Below are 26,983 nucleotides of genomic sequence, written 5' to 3' on the forward strand. Positions count from 1 at the left end.
CTCTTACCCATGTTGGGGCACAATAAAGTCAAGTGAGAGTAAGTCATTGGTAAGAAATGGAGTATTCACACTAAAACTGTTTTATATTTACCTACTCAATTTACCTTTATACATATGATGAGAAAGAGGATGTTAAAATTTCTTACTAATACAGCTATGATTTTGTAAGCTTTTATCATTCTTTATCATGAGAAGTTTGGATACAAGTCTCCTCGAGATGCAGTTAATTTGGCAAAAGATGTGCTTTCTTTTTTCTTCTAACATAGTAATAACAATATAGCACATAGTAGTTTATCCCAATAGGCAGCTCACAGGGGATTTGGGCCCAGAGGATCCATCCACCTCTGGAGTCTACTGCCCTTTCCCAAAGGAGATGGAAAACCATTTGAGCAGCAAGTGGTGGTCCAAGTCCTGAAGTCCTTCCCTTGCCCTGCCTCCCAGGGATGCAGGCTTGCAGCTCCTGCTTGTGGGAGAGAAGCTGCCAGCAGCAGCTGCCCCACGCTTCCTGCAGCGACTGTGTGCCCTGCCTGGCAGCAGCAGCAGCTCTCCCAGACCCGTCCCCTCTCGAGCTAGGGTTTAGCAGTCTTGGAATAGCGTGTGCAGGAGCAGCTGTTGCCAGTGGAAGAAATGGAAAGCTGGGCTATTTGTATGGGAGAGGGAGAGAAGGGGGAAGTATCTCCTTGCACAGAGAGTGGAAGGAGATGATCTTGGGTGGGGGTGAAGGGGAGGCATTGAAAAGAAGCTGGAAATGCTAGCAGGAGGGGAGAGGGACCTTAAATTTGGATGTGAATGCAATGACTGCTCTATTTGGACCACCCTGGTATAGTGTATAACAACATACAAATTCCTTGAATTTGTATTAGTATTCTTTCAGCATGCTCTTATTTAAAAACAAAACCAGTAAATTGTTAAATTATTGGAAAATAATGCAGAAAATTCTAAAATAACTTTAGTTTGTGGGAGCCCCTTATATTTTAATTATGTGTTGTATGAGGCTGTAATGAGAGGATGACTCACTTTTGATGTACTGCGTTGTATTATTGTGTGGTAAATGAACCTCTGTACATCAACACACTTGGATATATATGACTTCCCTATTAAAAGGAGATCATGTATCTATTAAAGGTGGCACACAGTGGTCTCAGAGTTGAGGTGTGGAGCAGGAAGGGTCAGGAGAGAGCAGTGTTTCGTAGTAGTTGGCTTTCTTCTAAATTATGTTTTGTCTGTATGTAGTCTCTTCAACATGAGATCCTTCCACAAGCCTTTGTAGTGGTTTCTTAGGCTTTGCAGTGAATGGAGATTACAAGTCACGATTCAGGAGGAATTGCATAAAAACATAATATGAAAGCTATCAGCAGTGTCATACAGAACCCTGCAATACAGTGATTGCATGGCAGTATTACCAACATACTTTATGATAGGATTTCTTGCCTCTCATTTTCCTTTGTATAAATATAAAAAGTTGCAATAGGCACTTCTGACTAACCATAGGTCATGGGGTTCGTCCATCAAATGTGCTCACCAGCATGGAGGCTGCAATTTATAAATTTTTTTCCCCACAGTTGGAATGCTTTTTTTTATGTAACATTTAAGTCAAAAGACACTGAGGTCATCTATTCTGCGGTCTAGTGTATTACAAGTCATTACATTTCATCACTTACTGCTATATCCTGAGTGAGCTTGAGTTAGCCTAGAGTATTACCAGACTCTGGAGACTAAATTTTTGTTTGTCATTTAATGCTGAATAGCAGGGAGTTGATTAGAAAAAATATGCTCAGATGAAAATACTTGTTTTTTGTGTTATGTTCTGCATAACGTCTTGAGAGGATGCCATCTGCTTCTGAATAAATAAATAAACTGGATTCCTATTAAAAGAGCTGGCTTGCAGAAAAGCAGCTTATGTTTCAACCATGTACACATAGCCTAGCCCTGGTAATGTGCCTTCCAAACACTTCCTTCTGGCAACTTCTGCTCCTTCCACCAAGACCCATGCAGATTGTTATGCCTCCCTGATTGCCCGAGTATGCTGACAGTGAAAAACTGTGTGGGCTGGTTATTAAAACTTCAGTTGAGGTCATGCTGCTAAAGGGCTTGCTTTCACTATTAGCAATTTCTTACTTCACTGTCCTTCTCAACTGAGGAAGAGAGTAGAGGTGGGCTCAGATGATTCCTTGCTAAACCTCTGCAGCATAAACTCTGGACTTTCTCTTGCATGTGAAAGCTGAGTTGGCATAAGGGGCTTTATGAAGAGAAGTATAGAGGGTTTTTTTGTTTGTTTCTCTTTTTAACACAAAAGGGTTGGGGTTGTTTTGTTTTGTTGTGGGTTTATTGTGGATTTTTTTTGTTTGTTTGTTTTTATTGCAATTGTCTATGGGGTAGAATATCACCAGAGAGATTTTTGATTTTTATGTGTCAAGCCTAGCCTGGAAAGATCCCTGTAGGAGGCCCAAGCCAGGGAGATACATTGTGAATAGATTTTAAGATAGAAGATCTCATAAACACCTCTTGTGTTTTTTTTTTTTCTTGCATCATCTAGACTATGAAGTTCTGCAAATGTGAGGAAAGTATTTTAGGCTTCAAATTATTGGAAGTTGATTTTATCCTCAGGTTCCCTGCACAGAGCCCTCTTACAGGTGGGAACGGTTGTGACATTTTTGCCAGATTTTTCTTTCTAAAAAGTGTTTTAAGTTGTTTTTCCTGTACATTGCTAAAGTGTCTTCTCCAGTTTCATACTGTCTGTTGAATGCAGCTTCTTCAAAATCTTCAGTGTATACAGCTTCCTTGAGGGGAAGGAGAAACACAGCCAGAGGTTTCTATTAGGCAGGCTAGCCCAAGCCAGCTATAATTTTCCCCCCATTTAGTACTGTGGTTAAATATTAAGTAGGAGTGCTTCCTACACCAGCTTGCACAACATCTTTTTTCCTTCTATCTGTTCCTCTTATCACTCCATGGTTTTGGCTGCTTGCTCCTGTTCATATCCTTTAATTTCTGCCAGCCCACTTAAAGGGGCTGAGCAGGGGCTGAAACCAGCAGGCATTGGGCAAAGCAGGATCTTGAAACTGGCACCACTGCTTACAGAAGCATGCTCTAGATGTAGAGCATGTTGAAGACTCTTTTTCCCTTTTTTTCCCCTGCTAAAAACATCTGGTAAAGTGATGGAAAGTACTGAAGAGCTGGTTTCTTCACTGACCAAAAGCCCTTAATACAATGAGTAGAGATACAGAGATAACTCTGAGGTCCCCTAATTAATGATCTCTTAGATGCTTTTAACCCTGACACAATACAACAATCTGCTACCCTCCTTATAGAAGCAAGCAGGGTCACCAAGCAGCTTCTTCAAATACAGGTAGTATATAATCCATGAACATAAAAACCTCTGAACTGGGTTTTACAGCAGTGGAAAGATTGCTTTATATCTCAACAAACCAAGACAGTCTTTTTAATGGTGATTTCCCTTAGCCATCTCCACTCTTTGCATTGGCAGCTGTGTCCCTCTGGATGATAAGAATGGAAGTAACTGACTCAAAACTTCACTTCAGCCAAGTAATTTATCATTCAGACCCAGGAAGATGTGGCCTGGGCCATTAGTCAATATGACTTTTTGGAACTGCCTGATGAGGGAAGATGACTTTTGACTTCATTAGGCTAATGTGATAGCAGGTCACAGGAAGATAGAAGCTAAACAACTTCTAAAAGGTGATATTTAACAGAAGAATATGTCCCTACTCTTTACTCAGCTCTATAATAGAAAAAATTACCAATATCTAGCAGGTAGTCCAATGAACAGAATACATTGGGTTGTATTCAGTTATTCAAAAAAATTATGTGATTCAGTTTTATGCTTAAGGATATTGTTGTGGAGGTTGCTTAGGGCTTGTTTAAAGTTCTGCAAGGATGGAGATTCCACACCTCTTGGGGGCTCTTGTTGCAGTGCTTGATTACTGTACTGTGAACTTTTGGTTTTTTAACCTAGTATCTAATCTGAATTTCCCTCATTACAACTCGTTTCCATTGCCCTTCATCCTCTAATGTGCACCTCCAAGAATAATCTGGTTCTGCTTCTGTACAGTCACATTAGGTAGTTAAATACAACACAAGTAAAATGATCAGCTCTCATTAGGTGCTTCTTTCTAACACATCAGGCCATCCTATGTAGACTGCAAGAACTAAAATCTGGATAGTTTTTGGTTTTCCTTGTTAACTTTCAGCATTGGAAGTCTGATTTGGGGGGAAGAAGAGCGAATTTCTCACTTCTGACAATCTCCAATCTACCTCATCAAATAGTCAAATTAAGCTTGTAAACTGTATTCAACCTCATTGTTGCTCAGTATTAGTTAGTTACTGTTTAAATAATTTGATTATTTGGACCTGTAGCCTCACAGTCTTTGTAACAAATTTGGAGAATTTGAGAAATCAATAGGGCTCCTCAAGTAGATGCTGTTACCGGGTGGGAATTCTGTGGTGTGTGTTCTGAAGTTGGTTTAAATCTCTTAAAGAGTTAAGGCCCTCGTTGGCTCTCTCTGTAGTGATACGAATTTCTACCAACAACCTCAAACTAGCAAGATGGTATGTGTTTATAGTAAGCTTGTTACTTGAACGCTTTTTCTCCATTTAGAAATATCTAACATGTTAATCTTACGAGCTGTGTAGAATAACGTGTCACTGAAGCAGTAAATATTGGCCTTTGTTCAAATTACAATAGCATTGAAACCGGGACTATGCATGTGGGAAGCAGATTTTAAAAAAAAAAAAAAACAACAGCAAACCTCAGGGCTGTTGTTAAGGCTGGAGCTTGGACTAAAGGAGATGTTGGTCAGTTTAGTCCATCCTTGTACTGAGGCAGAATTGAGTGTTTGTTTTTCATGACAGGGGTTGTATAACATGTTCTTAAAATATGTCCATAATGGGGATTAAACCATTTCTAACTCACATTTTATTCTGCTTTGGTTAGAAAAGTCCTCTTCCCCTTCTTTTCCCAATATATTTTAATTGATACAGGTACCTATTTTCAGTAGCTATTCTTGCAACGAACAATTCATATTTGACTTGCACGTGCTATAGAACAGCTGTCAGATATCTGGACTTACTTCCTCTTATGATAGGACTAAAAAGACCTTATTCCTTTCATCTTTCCTCATACGTCTTCGTTTTAAATTTATTGTCATTGTTGATAAACCATGGACAGTCCAAAGTATCTCTCTTTAGGTATGGTGCCCAAAATTGAATTCTCAGCAGATACTTCACAAGTACTTAGTAGAATGTATGATCTCTTTGCACATGTAAAGTTTCCTTCCAATGTGCCTCAGAAAATTGGGCTTTGCCCTTCGTTCTTACCTCACATTATTAACTTGTGTACTTTGTGATTGATTATAACCCAATAAACTTTTCTGCTTCATAGTCTATTATTCCGCTGTTTTAGTGCATGTTTTATTTTTCTTTCATGCAGCTAAAAATTCACTTTTCAAGCTGTCTTCCAAATTCAGCAATATAATTTAGAAATGTGGTCCTCCCCTTCTGAAAGCTTGTGGTGCTTTCAGTTTTATGTTATCTGTTAATTTCATTTGTATAGCCACTCTTTCATTATCCAAGTCTTGCACAAAAAATACCGACTAGAATTGGGACCAAGGCAGACCTTTGTACTTGAAAAGTATTTTTAGTTTGATAATGTATAAATTATAATGTTTCTGCATATATTTTTTTTCAACTACCATATATTTTTTTCAATTACCTTTTTCATATACTGAGTTTCTCTCACCTCAATGGTTTTTACCCTTAGACAATAATTTATTATCTTGTTGTGCCACAGGTGCCAAAAGCACCTACCCTATCTCTTTTTTTTTCCTCTCTTTATCACTGAGTCATTTACTTGAGTTCAAGAAACCTGTAGAGGTTGGTTCCAGGTGTGTGGAGGCGGTTGTGGTGGTGGTTTTGTGTTTTTGCAGAGTTGGGTGGGTATTCAAAATGGTGCAGCTGAGAGCAGGAGCCAAAATTTTATTGAAAAAATAACAATAGTGGTCCAAGTATATTTAAAGGTGGAAGTGTAATACTTTTAATGTTGGGTTATTTGCATCACACACACACACGCACACCCCCATCTGTTCCTATAACCACTGCCCCAGTAACACTCCTGATCTGTCACAGCATAGCTTTTTTCTCTTGTCTAGTCCACCAGCTATGATTACCTTCCAAGATTTCCTAACCTTGTTCTGCTGTTTCTCAAATTTAGGGGTGATGTTAGTACCTGTGAGATTTTCTAGGTTCTGCAGACTTCCTCATTTTCTCCTTGTGAAGCTAAAAAGGTGCTAAAAACAAGTCACACATGGTTTACAGTGATGTTTAATACCCTATGAATACCTTATTTACATCTACCACACCAGCATACCACGGTGGGAAGAAAATGTTGTGGTTTTTTTCTTCCCCTTTTTTCTTTTTTTCTTTCCTCTCAGTGAGATTGTTAGATTATGGTTTTGGTTTTTCTGACTGGAACCAGAAAGAAAAGCCCAGCATTTCACTGCCTCAGTGCAGGATGGGCTGCACTTACTGTCCTACCTTCTGTGGGGACAGTAGTAGTAGTGCCTGTGGGCTGTTAAGTTGTGGCCCCCTCTCCCAGAGAAGATCTTTGTGTGCCCTACAGGTGGGCTGTGTCTGATGGCAGCCTCTGAACTGCCCCAGGTAAGATTTGTCTATCCCTCTGTCAAGCTTGACCTTGGGCTGCTTTAATTTATGACTGCTTCGCATTTTAATCAGGCTTTGTAAATCAAGGTGTGTGCTGTTCCTGAATCAGCTACAAATGTGACATGTTTTGCCTAACAGGTTTTAAAGATCACTCTGGAGGTTAGTAGACCAAGATCTGTAGATGTTGTCTTTACAAGGTACTGCTTTCTCAGTCTGGTCAGGTGATGTTGTTTGCACGTGTTTGCAGACACACAGCAAATTCACTTCTTTCTTCCTTTTTAATTTTTTTTTTCTCCAATCATATTTTAAATTTTTGGAGCATTGGACTTTATTGGTCTGACTCCTTTTGGTATCATTAACTACATGTTTTGACCGAGGAACTCTGTAATTGTAGTTATTTTAGGTATTGATTTTGGAGGAGCAGTGATTTGCAGTGTGTCTCTTTTCCTTGGGAATCCTTCCCAGCGTTTATAGTGCACCAGCTCTTTTATTGCACAGTGACTTGCAGTTTCAGTAGTTGACACTGCTGAATCAGTTGCACTTTCTGTTTCATTTTTAGCTCCAAACTTTCCAAAAAGTTATGCACTACTTGTTTGAATAGTTTGGGATTATGCTTGTTTCTGCTCATACCACATTCCCTAATGCTTTATTTTCCCACATATTTCCCACTCTTTGGACTATGACTTTGTAGGATAAAACAGGCAATTTCTTATGTTTTGTATTTGTTTTGGGTAGTGATCGTCATTCTTTTTTTGAAACAGTGCAGTAGTGATTTTAAACTGCTTTTTTCTGTGAAGGTAAATGGTTTATAAATCACTTAGACTCTAGGTACATGAATTAGTAGCCTTATTACTGGTCTTCAAGTCATTTAAATTAAGCTTTGTGATTCAGAAGGTAGGGGTAAATACTAATTTTCAAAATATCTCATAAATTTATGTAATACTAGAATATGTACTGAATGGATGATTTTCATAGTTTATCTAATCTTATCACTCCTACCTTGAAATAATACAAGAAAGTCGTTATCTAGTTCCATATTGTTTGCTAACTGTATAGCAAAAATACGGAATTTCTTTGTGCTCAAAATACCTGGTTAGGATTAAAAAAAAAAAAAAAAAAAGCATAATGGATGAAGTCACTAATTATAAATTGACAGACGTTCAGTTAAGTGAATTTCTGCTAAGAACTTTTCCCATCCGCGCTCTGGCTTCCTGTTGCAGGCTTGCAGAAACAGCATGTGTAGCCTAAAAACCAGCTTGTCTTATTGTCCTACATGCTTTTCACATAAAGACCGCTTTTGTACACCTCTGTAATGTCATGAGTAATGAAGCATTACCTTGAGACTTTCTTGAAAACCTTTGACTTTTACTGGTTTTGAACATCTTTTAGAAAGTTGACAGATCCAGCTGGTGTTGGGTTTTTCGTGTTTGCAAGGAAAATAGGACCTCAAGCTTTTTAGGGACCCACATCACAAGGTCACCACTCAGAGGATTAGAATATTTTACAGTTAAATTTAATGACAATTTATCTGTGTTTAAGAAAAATAATTAGTAGGTTTTGTCCTGTACTTTCTATTTTCTTTTCATCAAGATTCCAATAAAGACTTCAAATGTATGTGCAGCAGTTTAACAAATAAAAATGCACATCTCGAAATTTAAATACAAGCTGCAGTTCATGAGTTATCACACTATGTTTACTACAATCTTTATAGCTCTGTAAGAGGTAACATTTTGCCAGAAGAAAGAGGCAGTATGTCTTCAAAAGCAATATACCTTTCTAAAAGGTAGTAGTTTCTGCAGTCTGGAAAGTTTGGAGTGTAGAGTGGAACTTTTGACACCGGAGGGTGACGGGAAAGGTATCCTGGATCGCTGTGAAATGAGAAACATGTCTTAGTTTATAGGCTAACCAGAAGTACTTAATTTAGGGCTTTTTGTGGTTGCATGCAATTGCAGCTTTGCTTTTGCTTTTGTCAGTGGCAAATCGTAACTACTGCTATGCGAAGGCTGTAGTGGGATGGCTTCCTTCTAGTGCACCTGTGAGGGGGGTGGCATAATGTAATTCTTAAATGTGGATTTTCTAAGGAGAAATCTTTGTATATTTGTTTGACAGTGTAATTGGTGGCACTAGAAGTTTATTTCAGATAATGTGGAGAACAAACTTAACATTAATGTGTCTAACATTAAACGTGTCTAATATTACCTGCTCTATAAAACTCTCAACAGAGACTCGTGCCTTGTAAATTCACAGATCAGCGTTGCCACATATCCAAACTAGCTTGGAATTTATGTGGTGTATAGGTAATTAATAATAACTGGGGCTGTGCTTGTTACTATATCTGAGTTAGATTAAATCCTCTTTAAGCCACATTCTTTGTTTTTTATTGTCATTGTAACAGGCTTTTGCCCACAAAACATACTGCTCAGACTCTAGGATCAAGGTTTTTCTTTTTTTTTTTTGCCTAAGTTAGGGAGAATTCAAATTTCATTGTCTGAGTCTGCTGCTCTGAATTAATAACCTGATTAAATCTAAGAGGTAATAATCTCCATATCTTTACCTTAAATTTAAGACTCTACAGAATTTGATAAATTTGTTATTTCATTATTTTTTTTTCATATTATTAAAGGTCAGGATAATAAGATCCCCTGAGACTGCATCTGTAAGTACGTGGAAAATCTCTGCTTCTCAACTATTCTGTTTTCTGGTCATGGCAGAGACCTCAGCTCAGTGTGAAGTCATTAAGACAGCTCTTTAGGCTGGTAGGAAATGCTGCAAAAGTATCAGGTTGATCTAAATCCTTAAGTTTTTTGAAGACAGTTATATTTAGTAAAGAGTAGTTTCATTTGTGGACACTAAGGGTTCTTGCTGTTTCTTCCATTTCTTTTAGTCTTCTCATGGTTTTCTCATATGATTCTTGCAAAATTCATTCTAGTAGGAGAAAGGCTCAGTAGCAAACGAACGATTTGTGGCCTACAAAATGTAGAGTGTTTTGAAAAGGGATTCTGACCACTATTTGTTGAGAGCATCTTAACAGTGCTTTCCCATGACACATCTGAAATTACTTTTCTGGACCTAGTTTCAGTATGTAATATAAATAAAATAGATGGGAGGAAGAGCTGTCCTGTTTGCATTACAGAATATAAAGTAATTTTATGTGCTGCTTTCAGTAACCTGCAATAATAGGTAATTAATTGTAGCATTCCTGAGATTTAGATTTTTGGCTTAAAATAATGCCAAGAACATAGTGCTTTTTTCGGTATCACATAGCTCATCTTATGTTATGGGGACATATGGATATGTTCTTTCTTACGGAGTTTTTTGCTCATTTCCAGTATGAGCATTCATTAAATTCACTGGCTGGTGTTTGATTTTCTCATAATTAAAATGAAGTTGGCGTAATTATGGTCATTAATTGCTTTATAATTGTTTACCATACTCTGATCTTTCCATAAAGGAGCTCATATATCTTCAAAGTCCTATTTTGTGTTTTTAATAAATAGTTGCATTTCACTTGTCAAGACCTGCAGATGTGTTTTAGGGGCTTTTTGGAATAGTTTTTTTCTTTAAAGTCAGTTTACTCTTTTATAGTAGAGGCAGATACTATGATATTGTCCTATGCTATTGCTTCTGTCCTATGCTATTGCAGCCCTGGGCTGCATGAAGAGAAGTGTGGCCAGCAGGTTGCGGGAGGTGATGCTACCCCTCTACTCTGCATTCATGAGACCCCACCTGGAATACTGTGTCCAGCTTTGGAGTCCTCAACAGAGGAAGGACATGGACCTGTTGGAACGGGTCCAGCGGAGGGCCATGAAGATGATCAGAGGGCTGGAGCACCTCCCCTATGAAGACAGGCTGAGAGAGCTGGGGTTTTTCAGTCTGGAGAAGAGAAGGCTCCAGAGAGACCTCATAGCAGCCTTCCAATATCTGAAGGGAGCCTACAGGACAGCCGGAGAGGGACCCTTTGTCCGGAAATGTAGCGACAGGACAAGGGGTAACGGTGTTAAATTGGAAGAGGGGAGATTCAGAATAGATATTAGGAGGAAATTCTTTACTGTGAGGGTGGTGAGGCACTGGAACAGGTTTCCCAGAGAAGTTGTGGATGCCCCATCCCTGGAAGTGTTTAAGGCCAGGCTGGATGGGGCTTTGAGTAACCTGGTCTAGTGGGAGGTGTCCCTGCCCATGGCAGGGGGGTTGGAACTAGATGATCTTTAAGGTCCCTTCCAACTCTAACCATTCTATGAGTCTACTCAGACTAAAAAAAACTCTTACCTGATACCTCAACGCTAAGTTCAGATTTAAACTTTTTATTTCTCTGTATGTTATCTTCACTCATTCTGTCCTCTTGTTTTAGCTTTTCAGTACAATTCCCATAGTAAGGTTTTGGAGTTTGATACTCATAGGTTTTTTAGCTTTTTGATTGATTGGTTGGTTGTCTGGTTTTTGCCCTCATGTGACACGGTTTTTCAGTTGCTGTGAGGTGAAAAGGCATAGGGAAAAGTGGTGGGATAGAAATGAAACCTGCAGAAAACACGTTACTTTCTAATTTCTAGCTTACTTTAAAGGCTTTAAAAAACTGTAAGACAACAAGGAACATCTAATAAGAGTGCCACAGGCTTCGTTGAGTAAAAATAGCGCAAGTTCAAATCTTATTCCCCCAAATCTACCCAAGTTTCCTGAGCAGAAGATACTTGGGCTTCGTCTGACGATTGCTGTTCCGTAGCCCACCTTTTTTGCCAGTTAATTTTAGTGTGAAGTCCTACAGAAGGACGTTCTTAACTTTGCTTGTTTGGTCTTGGTTCCATCTTTAAAATATTTAGATTTGTCTAGGGTGTCAGTATTTGTGCTTGGTTTAAGGACTGTATTTGGTTTTTTTTCCTCTTACAACTGTTGTTAGACATTTCAACTTGTGAAACAGATTAACAGCTAGAAGATAAACACTTTAAAGTTTAGAGGGTATTTATTTTCTATGTATCTTTCTCTCAAAACATTGTACATTGTTATAAACCAAAGGAATTCTATAGACGAACACTCTGTTTGACCAAATGTGTTTGCCTGAAATTCCCATGATTCTGTTACCTTGATTTTATTGCAGTTTTTACAAGCACAACAGAACGAATATTCCATCTATGCTCCACTGCTGTAGCGGTTAGGACTGCCATAACATTGATGCTGCCATATGTTGCTATTCTTACTCTCTCATCTCCTAAGGTTACAGTCTGGCCAGTGCATTCCAAGTTGCATTGGCCTTTTTTGCTCTAAATCTTGTGTTGGTGTTTATGGACTACTCTTAAGTGTTGGGATTTTTAAAATTTTATTTATTTATGAAACTTCAGCACTTGGAACTTGCAATAAGCATGTGAATACTTGCTTTGAATGACTGATTTTCACAGTATATCAAGTTTATGATAAATGCATATATGCTGAGAAATGTCTATGTGCTTCTGATTGTTTATGTCTGATTGTATTTCACTTTTGCTATTTTATAGTAATACTTAAGAGTACGTACTTTGTCGTATTCTATAAATGAAAATAGGTCTTAATTTGGTCACATTGTTAAATTAACCAAGTAACGAGTCTTTGCCAAGAGATAACAAAAGCAATTTTTGAAATATAGGTTGTAGATGTAAATTAGATAAGCCAAGGTTAAATTATTTTAATGAAGTTTAATACTAAAGTCTACATAGTAAAAGAATTAATTACACTGGCAAAAAAATTACAAAAACTGAATTAAGCAATAATTGATTCTCTTGAATCATAAATGCAGCTTTACTAAGCAGATGAGAAGGAACAATTGTCAGTGCAAATTAACCTCTTTTGCTGTGATAGGTAAAGGAGCATCCTTTCCAGGAAGAAATTTTAAAACAACAAAAAAAAGTTTATATGGAATTTTTAATGTGTGGAATTTTTAGGCTAACTTTTGTTGGACAGCAATATCTAATAGGTAGATTTCCATTGAAAATGTAGCAGGAAGCCATTGTTATATGTGACCATTGTGGCAGTTGGCTCTGTTTTTAGCCATCTTACCTGCAGTATTTAAGCTTTGGGACACTGATGAAACTTTATTTGCTTGAGACTTTAGCGCTTTGGGGAAAGGAAGGGCAAAAACTTCAGGCTCTTCACCTATCATCCAAACTTAAACACATTACCAGAAGAATAAAGGAAAAGAAAAGTAAAGGAAAAAGTCAATAGCAGAAAGTTCTGTGGTGAATATTGGGCTTGCATGAGAGGCAGTTATATGGAAGAAATGTATGGGATGTCAGGAATTCCCATATCCTGAGAATGCCGTACATTGCTCAGCAGTTTGCTATCTGAATGTCTAAACTGTCAAAGAAGGCGAGGGATCATCTGCTCCTCACACAAGCCTTAAATGATTTGGGGTTTAACACAGCTTTGGCCTTTGTGCCAGAGATGTGCTTTTGCTATCATGTTAAAATCCGTTCAGACTTGGCCACCTTTTAAGTCTTTCTAAAAATGTTTGGCTGTGTGCACACTCAGCAAAAATCTCTTCGTTTTTTATCCATTACATTGTCTGAAGGTGGTCTACGTGGAACATAGCCTGGCCTGGAGACGAGCGTAGCAATGCCGGCAAATGTTTCCTACTGACATGATGCTAATGGCAGAGGAAGCAGTCTCCTTTTCAGTGAACGGATCTCCCCAGCATAAAAATACTGCACCCGCTACCAAGGCTTCTTTCAAAAGACTTTTCTTTTTTTTTTTTTTTTGAGGGGAATGAGATTTGTAACCGGCCCCCGCTGTGGTGGGAGGGAGGTACGGGCTGGAGCAGGGGCAGCTGAGGCTCTCTCCCAGCAGGCCAGGTGGGGAAGGGGCTGCTCACCAAATCCCAACCAGCTGCAGCTGCTGCTGCTGGCATGCAGCTGAGGACCCGTTCTGCTTCAACTCCTTTTCCCCTCTGCCCCCTTCCTTCTCAACGAATTGCATCAACCTTTTATATCCTTCTATAACATAATTCTGTTGACTGACTCTGTGCCCTTGCTGCATCCTTTCCATGTCTGCCCAGCCAGGAGCCCACCATCTCCTGCCTCCCAGCCTGGGACTGCAGCTTGCAAACTGGCAGAGGGCCAAAAGCACTGCCAGAGTGAAAGACCCTCCTGCAGCTCTTGTTCAGCTACTGAACACTGGTTTGGCTCACGGTGACGTTTCCCTGACAAAGTAATGCTTGATTTAGGGGGAAAAAAAAAAAGGAGAACCTGAAGCCCCTCAAGAGGGAACTGGCTCCGCTTTGGCTGAGACTTACAGAAAAATCGATTTCTCCCCACCCCCCCATCCTCCCCATGCTTTGGATGATCAGGTAACTTTCAGCCTTCAGAAGTAATATAGTAACAATGAGCAAGGTTGGACAAACCAGGCAGTTGCAAAACCACTGTAAGTCCGAGAAAGGGAAAAAATACTCTCAAAAAGTAACTATTGTCATCCCACTTCTATAAATGCAGTGAGCCTGGGAAATAGAGAATGACTCCTAGAATTGGCCATAAACTCCCTTGGGCAGTCCAAAAGGTATTGCACAAAGTTTACCCAGTAATAGCACCCATATTTAATTTGGATAGTATTTTGGTTGTGCTGAAACCAAGGAGATTAGCAGTTTCCTTTGGTGAATGACTGTTCATGTTCCTCACCCTTGGAGAAAAGGGAATTGTCAGTTTTAATCTGATAATTTAGAAGTTTCCTTTTACCGCAGGCTATTTTTCTGATCCTTATTTTGAAATTGTTGTACCCAGTCACAGAGTCCAGTCTCCTGATTTGGAAGTATTTTACAAATAATGTAGGAAACAGCAGTAATTTTCACATCTGTAAGGTCATTGCAGAAATGATCAGTTCAGAATGGAGACTGCAATCCTTAGGAACTTTCTTGCAAAGACCTTCCGTAGCATGAGACCCTAAGTTTTATGGCAGAGGTACAGATACGTATTGGAGGTGCTGTTGTGGCTTCCCAGAGAAATATTCAGGCATATCCACAGAAGAGGATTTTTTTTCCCCCAGGGTTCATTCCGGGACACAGGCAGAGAGCTCCCCATGGGGACTGAAAGCAGCAGTTAGCTGAGAATCCCGTTGTCGTTGTCCACAGTTCGTTAATCTGCACCTGATACCATCAGTTCAGGTATCTTGTCTTTGTGTTCCAGCTTGTTGAGAAGCAACTGCCTTTAGGTCAGGACAAAAAATCATAAATGCTACATAGTGTGATCACATATGCATCACAGAATACCAGGAGATAGGGCTGGAGAAACCTTTGTCGTCTAATCCACTCTCCTCCCCGAGACTGCTCTGCAGATGCTGCTGTTGATTTAGTCAAACAGGTTTCACATGCAGGAGAATCCATCAGGGTCATTGGGAAACACCTGTAGCTCTGTGGTTAAAGAATGTGCCAGCTAGCAAAAAGAGTAGTAGTTGTTTGTGTCTCTGTGCAGAGAAAAATGCAAGGAACTGCAAAATGGAGGTACGTTCTCTCTGAGGGTCATCTGGTGGAGCAGAAGGTGGTTTAGGTGCTGTGATAAAGTGAGAATGCCATCTGCTTTTGTAGATGCCCTTGGGACATCAGAAATATTGATAATTCTAGCTAGTCAAGGATGCAGGGGAAAAGAGTTTTAATGAGGGAAATTTTCAGTGAAAATAATTCACGTGTCTCTGGAGATGCTTGGTTTTCTGTTGAGCCATGTTTGCCTGTGAGGACTACAAAATGTGGGAATCTCATTTTGCTTTCAGAGTCTGGCTTGAATTTAGCTGTTGAAGCATTTAGTTGCATCGGAACATTAAAAGACATCTCTTGGGTATATGATAAGGTGGAATTGCAACACAGGGCAGTGTATGCGTGTTATTTTAAATGGACCACACTTTTTTTTTTTTTTGCTTACAGGTCCTGGTTATTTGCCTGGTTGTGCAGTATGACTGTACAGGGTGACCAGCACTAGCTCACTAGTGAGCCTGTGTGGGACAAATACCTTGGGTTTTGTAGAGGAATCCTCACAGGGAGAGGGATTGTTCTCCATTGCTTTTGGAAGGAAAATAATTGTGAGAAGTTGTTGTTTCCGATTGCCTTGTGACCACTGACATGCATAGGTTTTTAAGCTACCAAAGCAGAGTGAAATCGTTGACAGACCCTTTCGAAGAGTGATCTTGAAACAGCACGGGCTTGAATTCAAGCCGTTGGTTTCCCTTTACCACATAAGGGAAACATCTTTCCAATCTTAAAATTTAAGATTAAATAATTTCTGGCTTTCAGCTGAACACATGTGGGACTAAAGTTATGATTAATTTCAAATTGACCTGTAGGATATAGCGCTGGGTTTGTTCTGCTTCAATTTTAACCTTCCTCAAGGGGAATCTTGTGAGTTTAATGCTGTATTAGTGTTTGTAACGTTTATTATGTTTCTTATTTATCTTTGCTACAAGTAACATGAATAACATGTATTTAGATTCACACAGCAAAAGAATTTAAACTACTGCATTAACTCTAATAATAAATGCTATAATTATATTACTCCTGAACATGGGTATGGCAGCATTTTTTTAACAATAGAAATTGTAACAAAACCAGAGCTTGGAACAGGGAAGAGCAGAATCCTATTTACAAATTAGTCCAGTTTATTAAATGCACATCTGACTTTGTTTCGAAGCAGCATTTTTATTTTGGTTCGGAACATTTTGAAAGCTATTACATAGAAGGAGTAAATCTGAAAACAAAAGAGAACCTGTTTAGGTTTTTTGTTGCATCTCCAGCTCACCGTCTGAGCCAAAATCCATTATTTGCCCACTTCTGCTCTTGAATGCTTCCTAATTCATGGTCATCATCATACTCATTTTTCGTACGTTACAGGGAACACATATAAGTTAGATAGAAAAGAAAGGGGGAATTTTAAACTTTAAACCTTAACTACCCTAAAAGAAAGGGAAAGTCTTTGCTTGCTGGCCCGTATATACAGAGTGATGCGTGGTGAAAGACTTGTCTTTGGAAGGAGCAGTTGTGAGACAACCACCCAGAGTGGCACGGTGTGAGTCTCTCTCTGAAAGCAAAGCTGTTTCGTGGGCTGGTAATGATGGGCAGCACGTCATGGCACGTAGAAGGAATGTGTTTTGACATGAAGTCTACTATTTACTGTAGCCATTAGGTTAGAACAAACAATTTTCCCAACAGCTTTGGAGACTGTATCAGTTGCACTGTTCTCTGTGTCATTCAAAAGGCTGACAAAGTCAGCAACTAAACAATCCTGAATTGGCTTTTTGAGTACATATCGCGCTAATATTATTCTCAGAGATGTTAGGGCACTCTCTAACAACCTTTTCCGGGGACTTACTGGAGCACTTGTTAGACTGATTTGTGGAGCCTCAGCTTGAACGTTAGTCTCCTTTCTTATTCCATGCAGTTTACTCTAGAATTTATTATAGTCAAAAGTCATGCTGTAGACACAGTCCCAGACCTAGCAGGGAGGGAAGTCCCTGTTTGTGAAGAGGAGGTGATGAATAGTCGCACTTCTCTGACTGTCCCTGTTCATGCTTCATCCCACTGCAGGCTGTGGCAGCCTCAGCAGATGGGTGGCTTTGCCTCCCGCTCTAGCTCATGTCTTAGTGGGACATCCTGTCTGCTGCTGATGCCATTTTCTTTTCTGTGACAACTTTTCTCGGCTTTCCAGGTAGGCATTGATAAACTACACATTGATGGCAACAATGAAATGTGCTGTATTTCACTCGCAGATATCCACAACAGTTCTTCTCATTATTTTTCTGTTTGGGAAAGTTTGAAGATTTTACATCACAGGCTGTTTTCTACAGTATGAATAAACTAGTCCGCACATCTGTTCTAAACTACAAGTCACCTTATGCTTGCAAAATTAGTTCATAATCTCAATGTTTATTGAAATATTAGAAGATAGTTTCTCAGCAGATTGTTGTTTGTTTGGGGTTTTTTTTAAAAAGCTTCTGATTGTACAGCATGCAAGAATGATACCTGTTCTACCAGAGAACAATGATACCTGTTCTCTGATTATTTCAATTCTGCCAGTTTCCTAGGTGGATAAATCACTATTGCTGGAGTTTATTTTGCAATATTGGGACTCGATCTCATAATTTAAGGATTTGCATGAGGAAGTACCTACTCTTTCCTATAATTTTTATCTGCTAGTCAGTATATTATTTAAACTTGTGAGAAACGTGTTGCTGTTCTCTTCAGACATGCTTTTCACATTACTCTCAGTTATCCTGTCCTCTCTTTCCACCACCCCCTTCCCACACATTCTCGCTGCCCTGCTTGGTCAGCAGCAGCACTCAGGAGCTGATCAAGCCAAAAGTTAACTCACTGCACCCTGCAAAAATGTTCGGCTTGTTCCTGCTGCTAAATTAATTTTGTCAGGTTTTGTGGGGTTTTGGCATGTCTTCATTTTTTTATGTCAGTTTATTACTCATTTCTTGCTACTTAATCATAAGTTGATATTTCTGTCCAGTTGATATTTCTGTCCAAATAATGAGCCCAGAGTAGGTAAACACTAATACTTTTTCCCAGATATTCCGTTGTAGTTGAACTGTACTTAATGTTTGTTGGGGTTTAGTCTGAATTGGCCAATTTGAATGACAGATGGCCCTTCCCCCTCCCAAAAAAAAAGAGAAGAGAGGAAGACATAAGGAGATTTAGAACCAGGACAATGTTTTTCGTAAATTTGGTTTAGGATTCTGGTTGTCTTACTGGAGACTGGGAATGGAAAGGAAAGTAAAATGAGGTAAAAACGCTGATGATGGTAAATAGTTTTAAACTGTAGTTTGGTTTAACTTTGGAAGCTCCTGTGGAATTGTTCAGCAGGTGTATCAGTGGAGGGAGAGAAGGTATTAAGGAACCCAGATGCACTGTTCCTGGGTTAGACAGAAATACCTGCAAAGAATGACTTGTTGCTGGTCTGGCAGACTATACGCAGAAGAAGCAGAGAAGTGAAGGGAAACAAAGCTTAATTTTCATGTTATGTAAACTACATTGGTACTTAAGTATTGATAAGTAATTCAGTATGTGCTGCTTGCCCAGATCACAGGGGTATGGTGAGGTTCATGGAGGGTCCTTGGCTGTATTTCCTGAACTTGCCAGCTAAATGGAGTGCCAGTCTCCTGGCAAGAACAGTTGTGACCAAGGACAGACATGTGGCAGGCTTTTTCCCCCTTGTAGCAGGGGTGAACTTGCTTAAAATATATGTAGTGTTGGTCTGATCTGAGCCAGCATACGATCGTGCTGCTTCTTTCTTGTAGTCTCTTATCTGGCTTGAAAGGAAGGAGAAAAAGGGGGGCAGGGGTGGGGAGTAATCCTTCTCTTTTTTTTTTTTTTTTCTTCCTTTTTTTTTAACAAAACACCACATTCATTCTTTTAGAAATTTCAGCAAGCATATAGTTTTGTTTAAGAATTAATGAAAAAGTAAGGTGATCCCACTGCAGCACTTCTGTTAATTAGAATGATTCAAAAGAACATCTTGAAGATAAATTCCTTTGAGATGTCCATAGTGTTTTAGCTGAGCTGGTGGGGGGAAATATCTAATGGTGTGGTACCTTCTGTGATGTAGCTATATTGGAAAGGTCATCTACCGTAGTAATGAAAAATGGCCAAAATGTTTGGATTTGTAAATCACCAATATGTTGATGTATAGATAATAACAGAATAGAAAACTACAAGTGATGTCTTTGTTTCAGTTAACTATTGACCTTATGGTAATGTACTAGTGATAAGGCAACATATTCTGAGATCAAATGGAAATGCAGAGTTTATTATAACTCTGCATATCAAACTCCCAATGACAGAGAATGTTATCATTCTTAGCATACAATAACCATGAAATCTTTGTTGTTACTAACTTCCACTTTTTGGTATCAATAGAAGCTTTCATGTTTTAGGATCTTATAAAGTAAAACTAATTTTAGGTCGAAAATTTTTACTTTTCAATGTATTTCCAGCTTTATATCACTAAGAATAATACTGTGTATATGGCTTCAATGCTGAGCAAAATAGGGTTACTCCTGTATTGAGATTTTATTTTTTTTTTAATCCTGACATTTACATTAGATGTAAGTGTACATGATAGTGAGGGTTCTGATGCATGTTTTGTAAAGGTATGAAACTGCAAAATATTGGTAAAATATACGGCAAGTAATGAGTGAAGTCTTGTAAGAAGATGAAATCTCTCTGCAGTATCCAGTATGGCTCTCCTGAGTATTGCTTTCGATCCCCAGCAGGTTTTAATTGGAAGGGCTCTTTTGAAACATGACTTCATGAGAGCAGTGTTGTTTATAAACAGAAATAAACTGCAGAGGTTTAAGGCTTCATTTTTTTAAGTTTTTTTTCCCAACTCTTTCTGAAACTACATCAATACAAGTCTTATTACTCAAGGTACCTTCCAAATTTGCTAGTGTTTAAGCAAGCAAGTCTCAGAGGTATTTCACTTACTATGACACATTTCCTATATAGACTATCACATTTGTCTGTTTCTCTTTTTTTACTTTTAAGTCAGCAATCTTGCCATGTTCAATCCTTTTAGTCTGTCATTTGTTATATGTACAATATATTCATACTCATAAATCTTTTCTGGTTTCTTATGGCATGCTGGTTTCCCCACTAATATTTTAATTGACTTTGTAACTTACACTACATTTCACTCTTTTTGTTTGTTTGGGGTTTTTTTGATCTAATTCTTCTCTCTCATTTTTTTTATCACTGGAAAAATAATTTGTGTTTAGCATCTGTAACTATGAGAACTTTAGAGTTTTACTTTGCATTTCTAATACCGTTCTTTATCTGTTTTAGCATCTCCCTGTATTCTTCCCAGTGTTCTTTACTTCCTATTTTCTTGTAAGTATAGCATATTCTATTTTTCCCCCTCAGTTCCTATTGACCTGTTTAACCATGTGGAATTAATTGAAGCTACTTCTCACTCCTGAAGAAAATAATTCAATTATTGTATAAGTTTAGTTCCATTTATGCACCCTTTCCTTATGACTGGGGTGTCTTGCTATTTGTCTAAACAGTATTTAATGCAGTATCTTTTTACATACACATTTATCTAAAATTGCACAGCATTCATCTTGGTAGAAATTAAATTTCAATTCCACTTGCTGATACTGTCCTGTTTCTATTTTCTTTATTCTCTTTATTTAGTGGTCGGAATCTGACTTGAACAGGTGGGTCCCTGGCAGGCTTCAGGAAACAACTAGTAGTGTAATTCATCCATCATTTTGTCTCATCTATGACGTGTTTTAAATGGTTTCCAAATTAAAATTGAGCTCACGATTGTGACTAGTTACGTACTAGTCTCATTATTTGTGTGTATACACTCTTTACTTAATAGCAATTCTTCTGTCTTTTATGTAGTGACTTCCTCTGATATTTTTGGCTTCTCTGTGTGTTCTTAGTGGATTGTTTCCTAAGGCAAGATTCAGTATTTTAGGACTCTACTGTATCTAAAGATGTTCAGAGCCCATGAACCACCCCTTAGTAAATGTAAGTCCGAGCACAGCTTTATGAACTTCCCACTGAACATCTGAGGCTCTGGCACTGGACTTGGAATTGCACCAATTGGAATTGCACCAATTCCCAGGCCCAAAATTCAAATGGGGATTTTTAAAATTTTTTTTTCCCCTCTGCTTTCTCAAATTACCAGGTTGTGGACACAAGTCCTTCTATGCACTTGCAGTGATAATATTTTTTAAAAATCTACAAATTGACTCTTGAACGGTGATCACACAGTATGACTCCTGTGAAAAGATGTGCTCCTACATCCATCTCTAAATAGTCAAGTAAACCTTACCTTCCTATTACCAGCTACACAAGCTATAAAATTCTTTCTGAGGCCACTGCACACTGTGATTTAAAGCATCAAATATGATATACGTTGTTCTTGGTTTTGCACAGCAGCAGGCATTATGGTACCTAACTAAGCTCTCCTTGGTTTTGGCATGGTTGGTAGTAGTTGCTAAGTCCTGATCTCTGAGATAGATCTTCACTGGTTTGTCTTTTTTAAACTTGTTCTGAAATTTGCCTTGAATCACATTTGGTTTGGGGCTTTCTCTGCCATGTCTTCCTGATTTCTTGATTTTTTTTTTTTTTTTTTTTTGGTAGTCTCATAGAGCCTGTGGTTTCATATTAATATATTGATGTAGCTGAAACAATATGTCCCACTTAAATATCACATAGTGCTTATTCCATTGCTTCCTTAGTTGTCTCTTCTGACTAGCAATAGTATCAATATTGCTACTTTAATCTAGATACCTACAATTTCTGGAAAGAAATAAAATCCAGTACTTAATAAAAGCAGATTTTTATAGGGGAAAGTAGCTTTTGGGGATCGGGACCACCTGTAACTAATAATCCTGGCTTTTATATTGACTTGCTCTGTAGCCTGAGGGAAGCCACTTTAGCAGCTCTGCATCATTTTCTATGCATGGCAGCATGTGTTAACTACTTAATTAGTGCTTTATGGAGTTATCAGTTTAGGTTTTTTGTCTGTGAGATTTTTCGCTTTGATAGACTGTTCTACTTCATTGACTGTTGTCATATTTATAAAAGCCTATGGTCTCAGAGAGAAGCTGAATCCTTTCCTCGGCAGTATCAAGAGTATGCACCCAAACACTACCCATGCATGTGCCATCCATCCTGCTGTGTAAGGGCACCTCACTGCCTCCAGTTCCTCCCAGCTGCTGGCTGAAATTGGAGCATTGCCTTCTCTCTTCACTGCTTTCAGCTCTGGTTGTTTTCTTGTGATTTACCCTGAGCATGGTTTTTTGATTTTCTTGTTTACCACTGTATTCTTGATTTCAAAATTTGATGAAAACATATTCTTATGTTAGGCATTTTTCCAGGATTCATGGCCATGTTCAAGATTTTTGCTCTCTCTGCAAATCCCACAACATGGAGAACCATACCATCTGTACTGAGGGCAACACGAAGGGCAGGATGATGGTGGAGACAAATGCCTCCTGTGTTTTCTATTAGTTGCCTGCAGTGACACAGGACAAAGCCTAATTGAGGGAGGGTATATCATATAAATTTTTTTCATGGAAAGCATCTGATCCAAGTCTTTTACTCTCAGAAGTCTCCTAGTGTTGACTTTAGAACTTTCTCTGGTTTTTTGGTTTTGTTTTTTGGGGGGATTTTTGTTGGTTTTTATTACTATTATTACCTAATATAGCAAGAATAAGGAATTCTGGATATTTTCCATTAATTTTCCAGTTCAAGCATGTCCTCACATACCCGGCTGATCCTAGCTACTATTGCCAAAAACAAGGAGAGACCGGGTTCAGTTTGAGAGCACAGGTTGTATTTACTTTCTCCTTTCCATAATACCTCATTTCAGCTGTTGCCAGTAGATATTTGGGGTTTATTCCTCTCCAACAAGATAAAAGGACAAATTTGGCAAGGTGGCACACTGTTCTGAATTATTTTCTCAGTTCAGAGCATCTAACTACCCAGCATCTGTTGCATGGGATACCCAAAGATACCTTTCATCATCCTGCTTTTAATGTGCACTTATTTTCCCAGAATATTGGGAAAACTGGGGGAGAGATTGCCTCTAGAACGATTTGTGAATGCCTCTTTAGATGTGGTGTTAATAGCAATTGTGTGCTTTGCCTAAAGGCAGGGTCTTTCAGAAATCATCTTGGCTCAAATTCTTGGCTTGCCGGTAGAGACTACTCTCCATTGAGTACCTCTGAATCAAAAGTAAGAACCTGCTTGGCACATGCATTTCTGAATGTGCCGTTCATCTCTGAAAGGTACCCAAAAGACTCAAGTGAAGACTCAAGAGAGGCCTCCTTTGTGCTTCCCCTTCCCGCTCCAGCCAGTTATTTCTGCCAAGGTCAGTAATTTCTGATAAAGGGGTGCTGCTGCAGAACAGATTGCCCAGGTTAGTAGCAGCCAGCAGCGTTACATATCCCAGGCTACCCACAAGTAGGGTAGAGCTGGCCATGTTAAGGCAGCTACATGTACTTGCGTACTGGAGGATGGCCTCTGCTGCTAGCTCATACAGCTTCAGGTAATCTATTCATTGGCCACCTCTTAATGAACCTGTTGCTGAATGTCCCACAGGAGATTGAGATATCTTTTACTAATGACAGATGGCAGGGAGTGGCTGGAAAGGCACACATACCTCCTTGAGGTAGATCTGTAAAACCAGAGATGCTTCTTCCCAGCAGGGATGCTCACTCCAGATGCTCTTGAGCACTCAAGATCTTGGGGTCTCCTGTAAAGCTCTATGCATACACGTCAGTGTCCTGAACCTCTGAATGCCCTCTAGTCCTCTTTGCCTGCTGCTTTTCTGCATTGAAATGCAAAATGTTTCTGTGGGCAGTTGTTAATGGAGCTCTTGGGAACTCCAGTTAAACTCCAGTTTAAAGCCTCATCTGTGTGATAAGAATTAAATGTGAATACTTATTGACATAATAGTTTCAAAAAGAAGGTAAATGAAAGTATTCTGCCAATATAGTGATGCTATGCCTGTCTATCTAAATCTCATTAATAATTTAGCTAAAATGATTTAGAAAGTTTTGATGTCCTTACAAGAATTATGTCATGTGTATAAGGCATGTATGTGATCGTGTCTAAACAGGAAACTATCTAGGATGTCTTTTTGGCAGTATCTGTTCTAGACTAGCCTTACATTAGGGCTTTCTTATTTCCCATCAAGAGAGCCATTTTTTTTAGATCGCTTGGGGGATTGGATTAAATTGCAATGAAGTGCTCTTAATATAGAATGTGTTCACCTTAGGAGTTAGTGTGAAATAGCTGGATATATTTCGAGTTTAAACCTTAGCCTATGCTGCAATAGCTTTCCTCTGTAGATGAGGCCCAAGAGATGTCCTTACTTAGCTCTCAAATTTGAGAGCATTTTGAATGAATGCTGTGATATCATAACCTGCAGCTCCAAGAATGTCAAAGGACAAGATAGGAGAATACTTTCTTATGAAACATTTCCAGTGTTAAAAGATCTCAAAAAGGAGTCTGTAACTTGGGGATGTTTTTCTTATTTGCATTGATTCGTGAGAAAAAAGAAATACAACTATTTGCTTTTCCCGTTAAATACTTTAGTGCATGCTACTGTGAAATATGGCTGGGTTTACTTGACTGGAGTAATATCAGAAGGTCCTGGAATTTTTTTCTTTTTTTTTTTTTTTTTTTTTTTTATTTTCTTACAGCCACCTGGAGTAACAGCTAAAATGGTGAGAATGATCAAGTGCAGTGTTTTCTGTTGGTCAGTAGTATCCTGGCTATGGATTCAATGAAAGAAAATCACTACAAAACAAGTCTAAAACCGAAGTGGAAGGAGAGAATAGGCAATCCTAATTTATCTTGATGCCTTGATAAAGGGAAAAAGAATTTGCTCATTTGAGGAATGTTTACTTACATATTTCCAGTGAAATAATAAGAATAGAGATGTATTTGGAAACCCTTTTGCAGTTGTTAAGAAAGGGAGTATTTTTTTTCCACAGTAAGACAGCATGTGGAAAGATTACTTAATACCTTATGCATAAAAATGAAGAGTTCCTTTTTGAAGGTAGTAAAACTTAATCAGGCTTTTTAAGAGCTTTGTTAGCAAATTACATTAATAATGTTATTCTTCTTGTTTTTATGGATATGGTCTTAATCATGGCCTTAAATGTTAGGTCTAGTATCTTGTTATTCACGTATTTTTAAAGTATGTGAATTTTCTTTTATTTCCACTTACATGACTTAAAGTAGTCAGACTAAGGTAAACCTATTTAGCTCAAGAGTGGAAAGATGCTGTTTTGTCTTGTAAAGATTGCCTACTTTCAGTACTAGAATTTTATGTTCTGATTAGTTGCATTTTTGATTGTCATTACGAGTTTATCTTGAAATGGCTGCTTATGCTCTGAGAAGGAAAGACATTCACAAGCAAAAATAGTTAAATAGCCTATAACATATGTCCAGTGCAACCAGTAATGCTGCCATCTTCCTAACAGTATCATTGCAAACATGTAAATATATTTGATGCTGTAAGTAATCAAAGAAATAGAGAAAACTATATACATAAGGAAAAAATGGCTAACGTATTACTCTAAATGTGGCATGGCAGCAACGATGAAAAACTCCTAATCAAATAGAGAAATGTTACCAAGAGTAGTACTAGTGTGTATGTGTGTATTTCTCTCCTCATGCTGATTTTGTCCATAACAGAGTCCTGTAAGTAACTTAGATTTTATTGGAACAGTATTTCACAGTGGCATTTAAAATTAACACCTATACAAAATAAAGGGAAAAGAGAAATTAAGGGCAGGATAAAGTGGCTTTTCTTAGGAATTGAAGATAGACATTGACAATCGTGCTTGCCAGCCACTGCAGGACTGTTTACTGCTGAGTGTAGTTGCCTATTGCTGAGGTTTCACCAAGTACTGGTGTGAAACTGTTGCGCTGATATTTCACCACAACCATTTGCTTGCTAGTCTGTGCTTAAAACCTGTGCTCTTTGTGTATTTGCAAAAACAACAGAAGGTGGCTGAAGAACATCTAATTGGTTCCCAGTGTAACTAATTCCTGGAAACAGAATCAAGAAGTGGTTAGCTTTATTTGAGAAGATAAAGTTGCGCACACACCTCCCTCCCAACAGCAAGAGCTGTGAGGAGGTTTCAACACCAGTGGCAGGGTATTACAGCGATCAGCAGCCCATAATTTGAATTATCACCTTTTCCCCACCCCTTTCTCCTCCCAGGCGTCTCTGAAGATGCCTGCTCTAATGCTGGTGTATGCACAGCTTATTGTTATTATTGGTAGCGCTGTTGTTCTGTGCACTGCATCAGTACATCACCATATTCTGGAAGGATGTAAGTAAAGTGTGTCTTTCCTTTATGAATGACTTCTACCTTCTGAACACTCTTACAGAAACACAGACTAAAACAGTATTTTAGGTGAAACGTACAATAAACTTAGTAATTTTTTTCTTCTTACAAATATTTATAGTGATCTTCAAAGGAAGCTGGAACTTCTGTTTGATTCTAAAATATAAGTGTGTATATATATACTGTAAGTATATATTCTCAGACAAAAAATGGGCACATACATAGGTTGGTTTTTGGAGCACATAAGATTTTGATAGTTTTTTGGAACCATTATTTTGAATTTCTATAATCTGTGCCAATACACTGCAATTCTAAGAAATACTTGCTGCGCAATTGCTGAAGCAGAGGTGGAAAAATTACTGGAAGCTGTTATACAATGTGTTTGCATTGCAGTATCACTGTCTGTGGTTGGTGTCTTATTGTGTGAAATATTTGATGTAGTGCAGAGTTAAGACTGGAAAAGCTTAACAGTGTTTACAGTTAGAGCTTG

The 26,983-nt window shown here is 38.5% G+C and overlaps 1 protein-coding gene across 2 annotated transcripts in view; it reads left to right on the top strand.

Annotated features, from left to right (window-relative positions):
- Positions 1–26,983, top strand: part of CDYL (chromodomain Y like) — a 107,878-nt gene that overhangs the window by 62,547 nt on the left and 18,348 nt on the right. Inside the window, exon 3 of one of the 2 annotated variants that reach the window (XM_074146480.1) lies at positions 20,453–20,497. The exons of the other annotated variant lie outside the window; for it this stretch is intronic. Within the exon in view, the coding sequence (XP_074002581.1) occupies positions 20,453–20,497 (45 nt within the window). The remainder of the gene's footprint in view (positions 1–20,452; positions 20,498–26,983) is intronic. 2 annotated transcript variants of the gene reach the window in all.

This window comes from Numenius arquata, chromosome 4 (genome assembly GCF_964106895.1).
Source record: "Numenius arquata chromosome 4, bNumArq3.hap1.1, whole genome shotgun sequence".
Lineage (NCBI taxonomy): Eukaryota > Metazoa > Chordata > Aves > Charadriiformes > Scolopacidae > Numenius > Numenius arquata.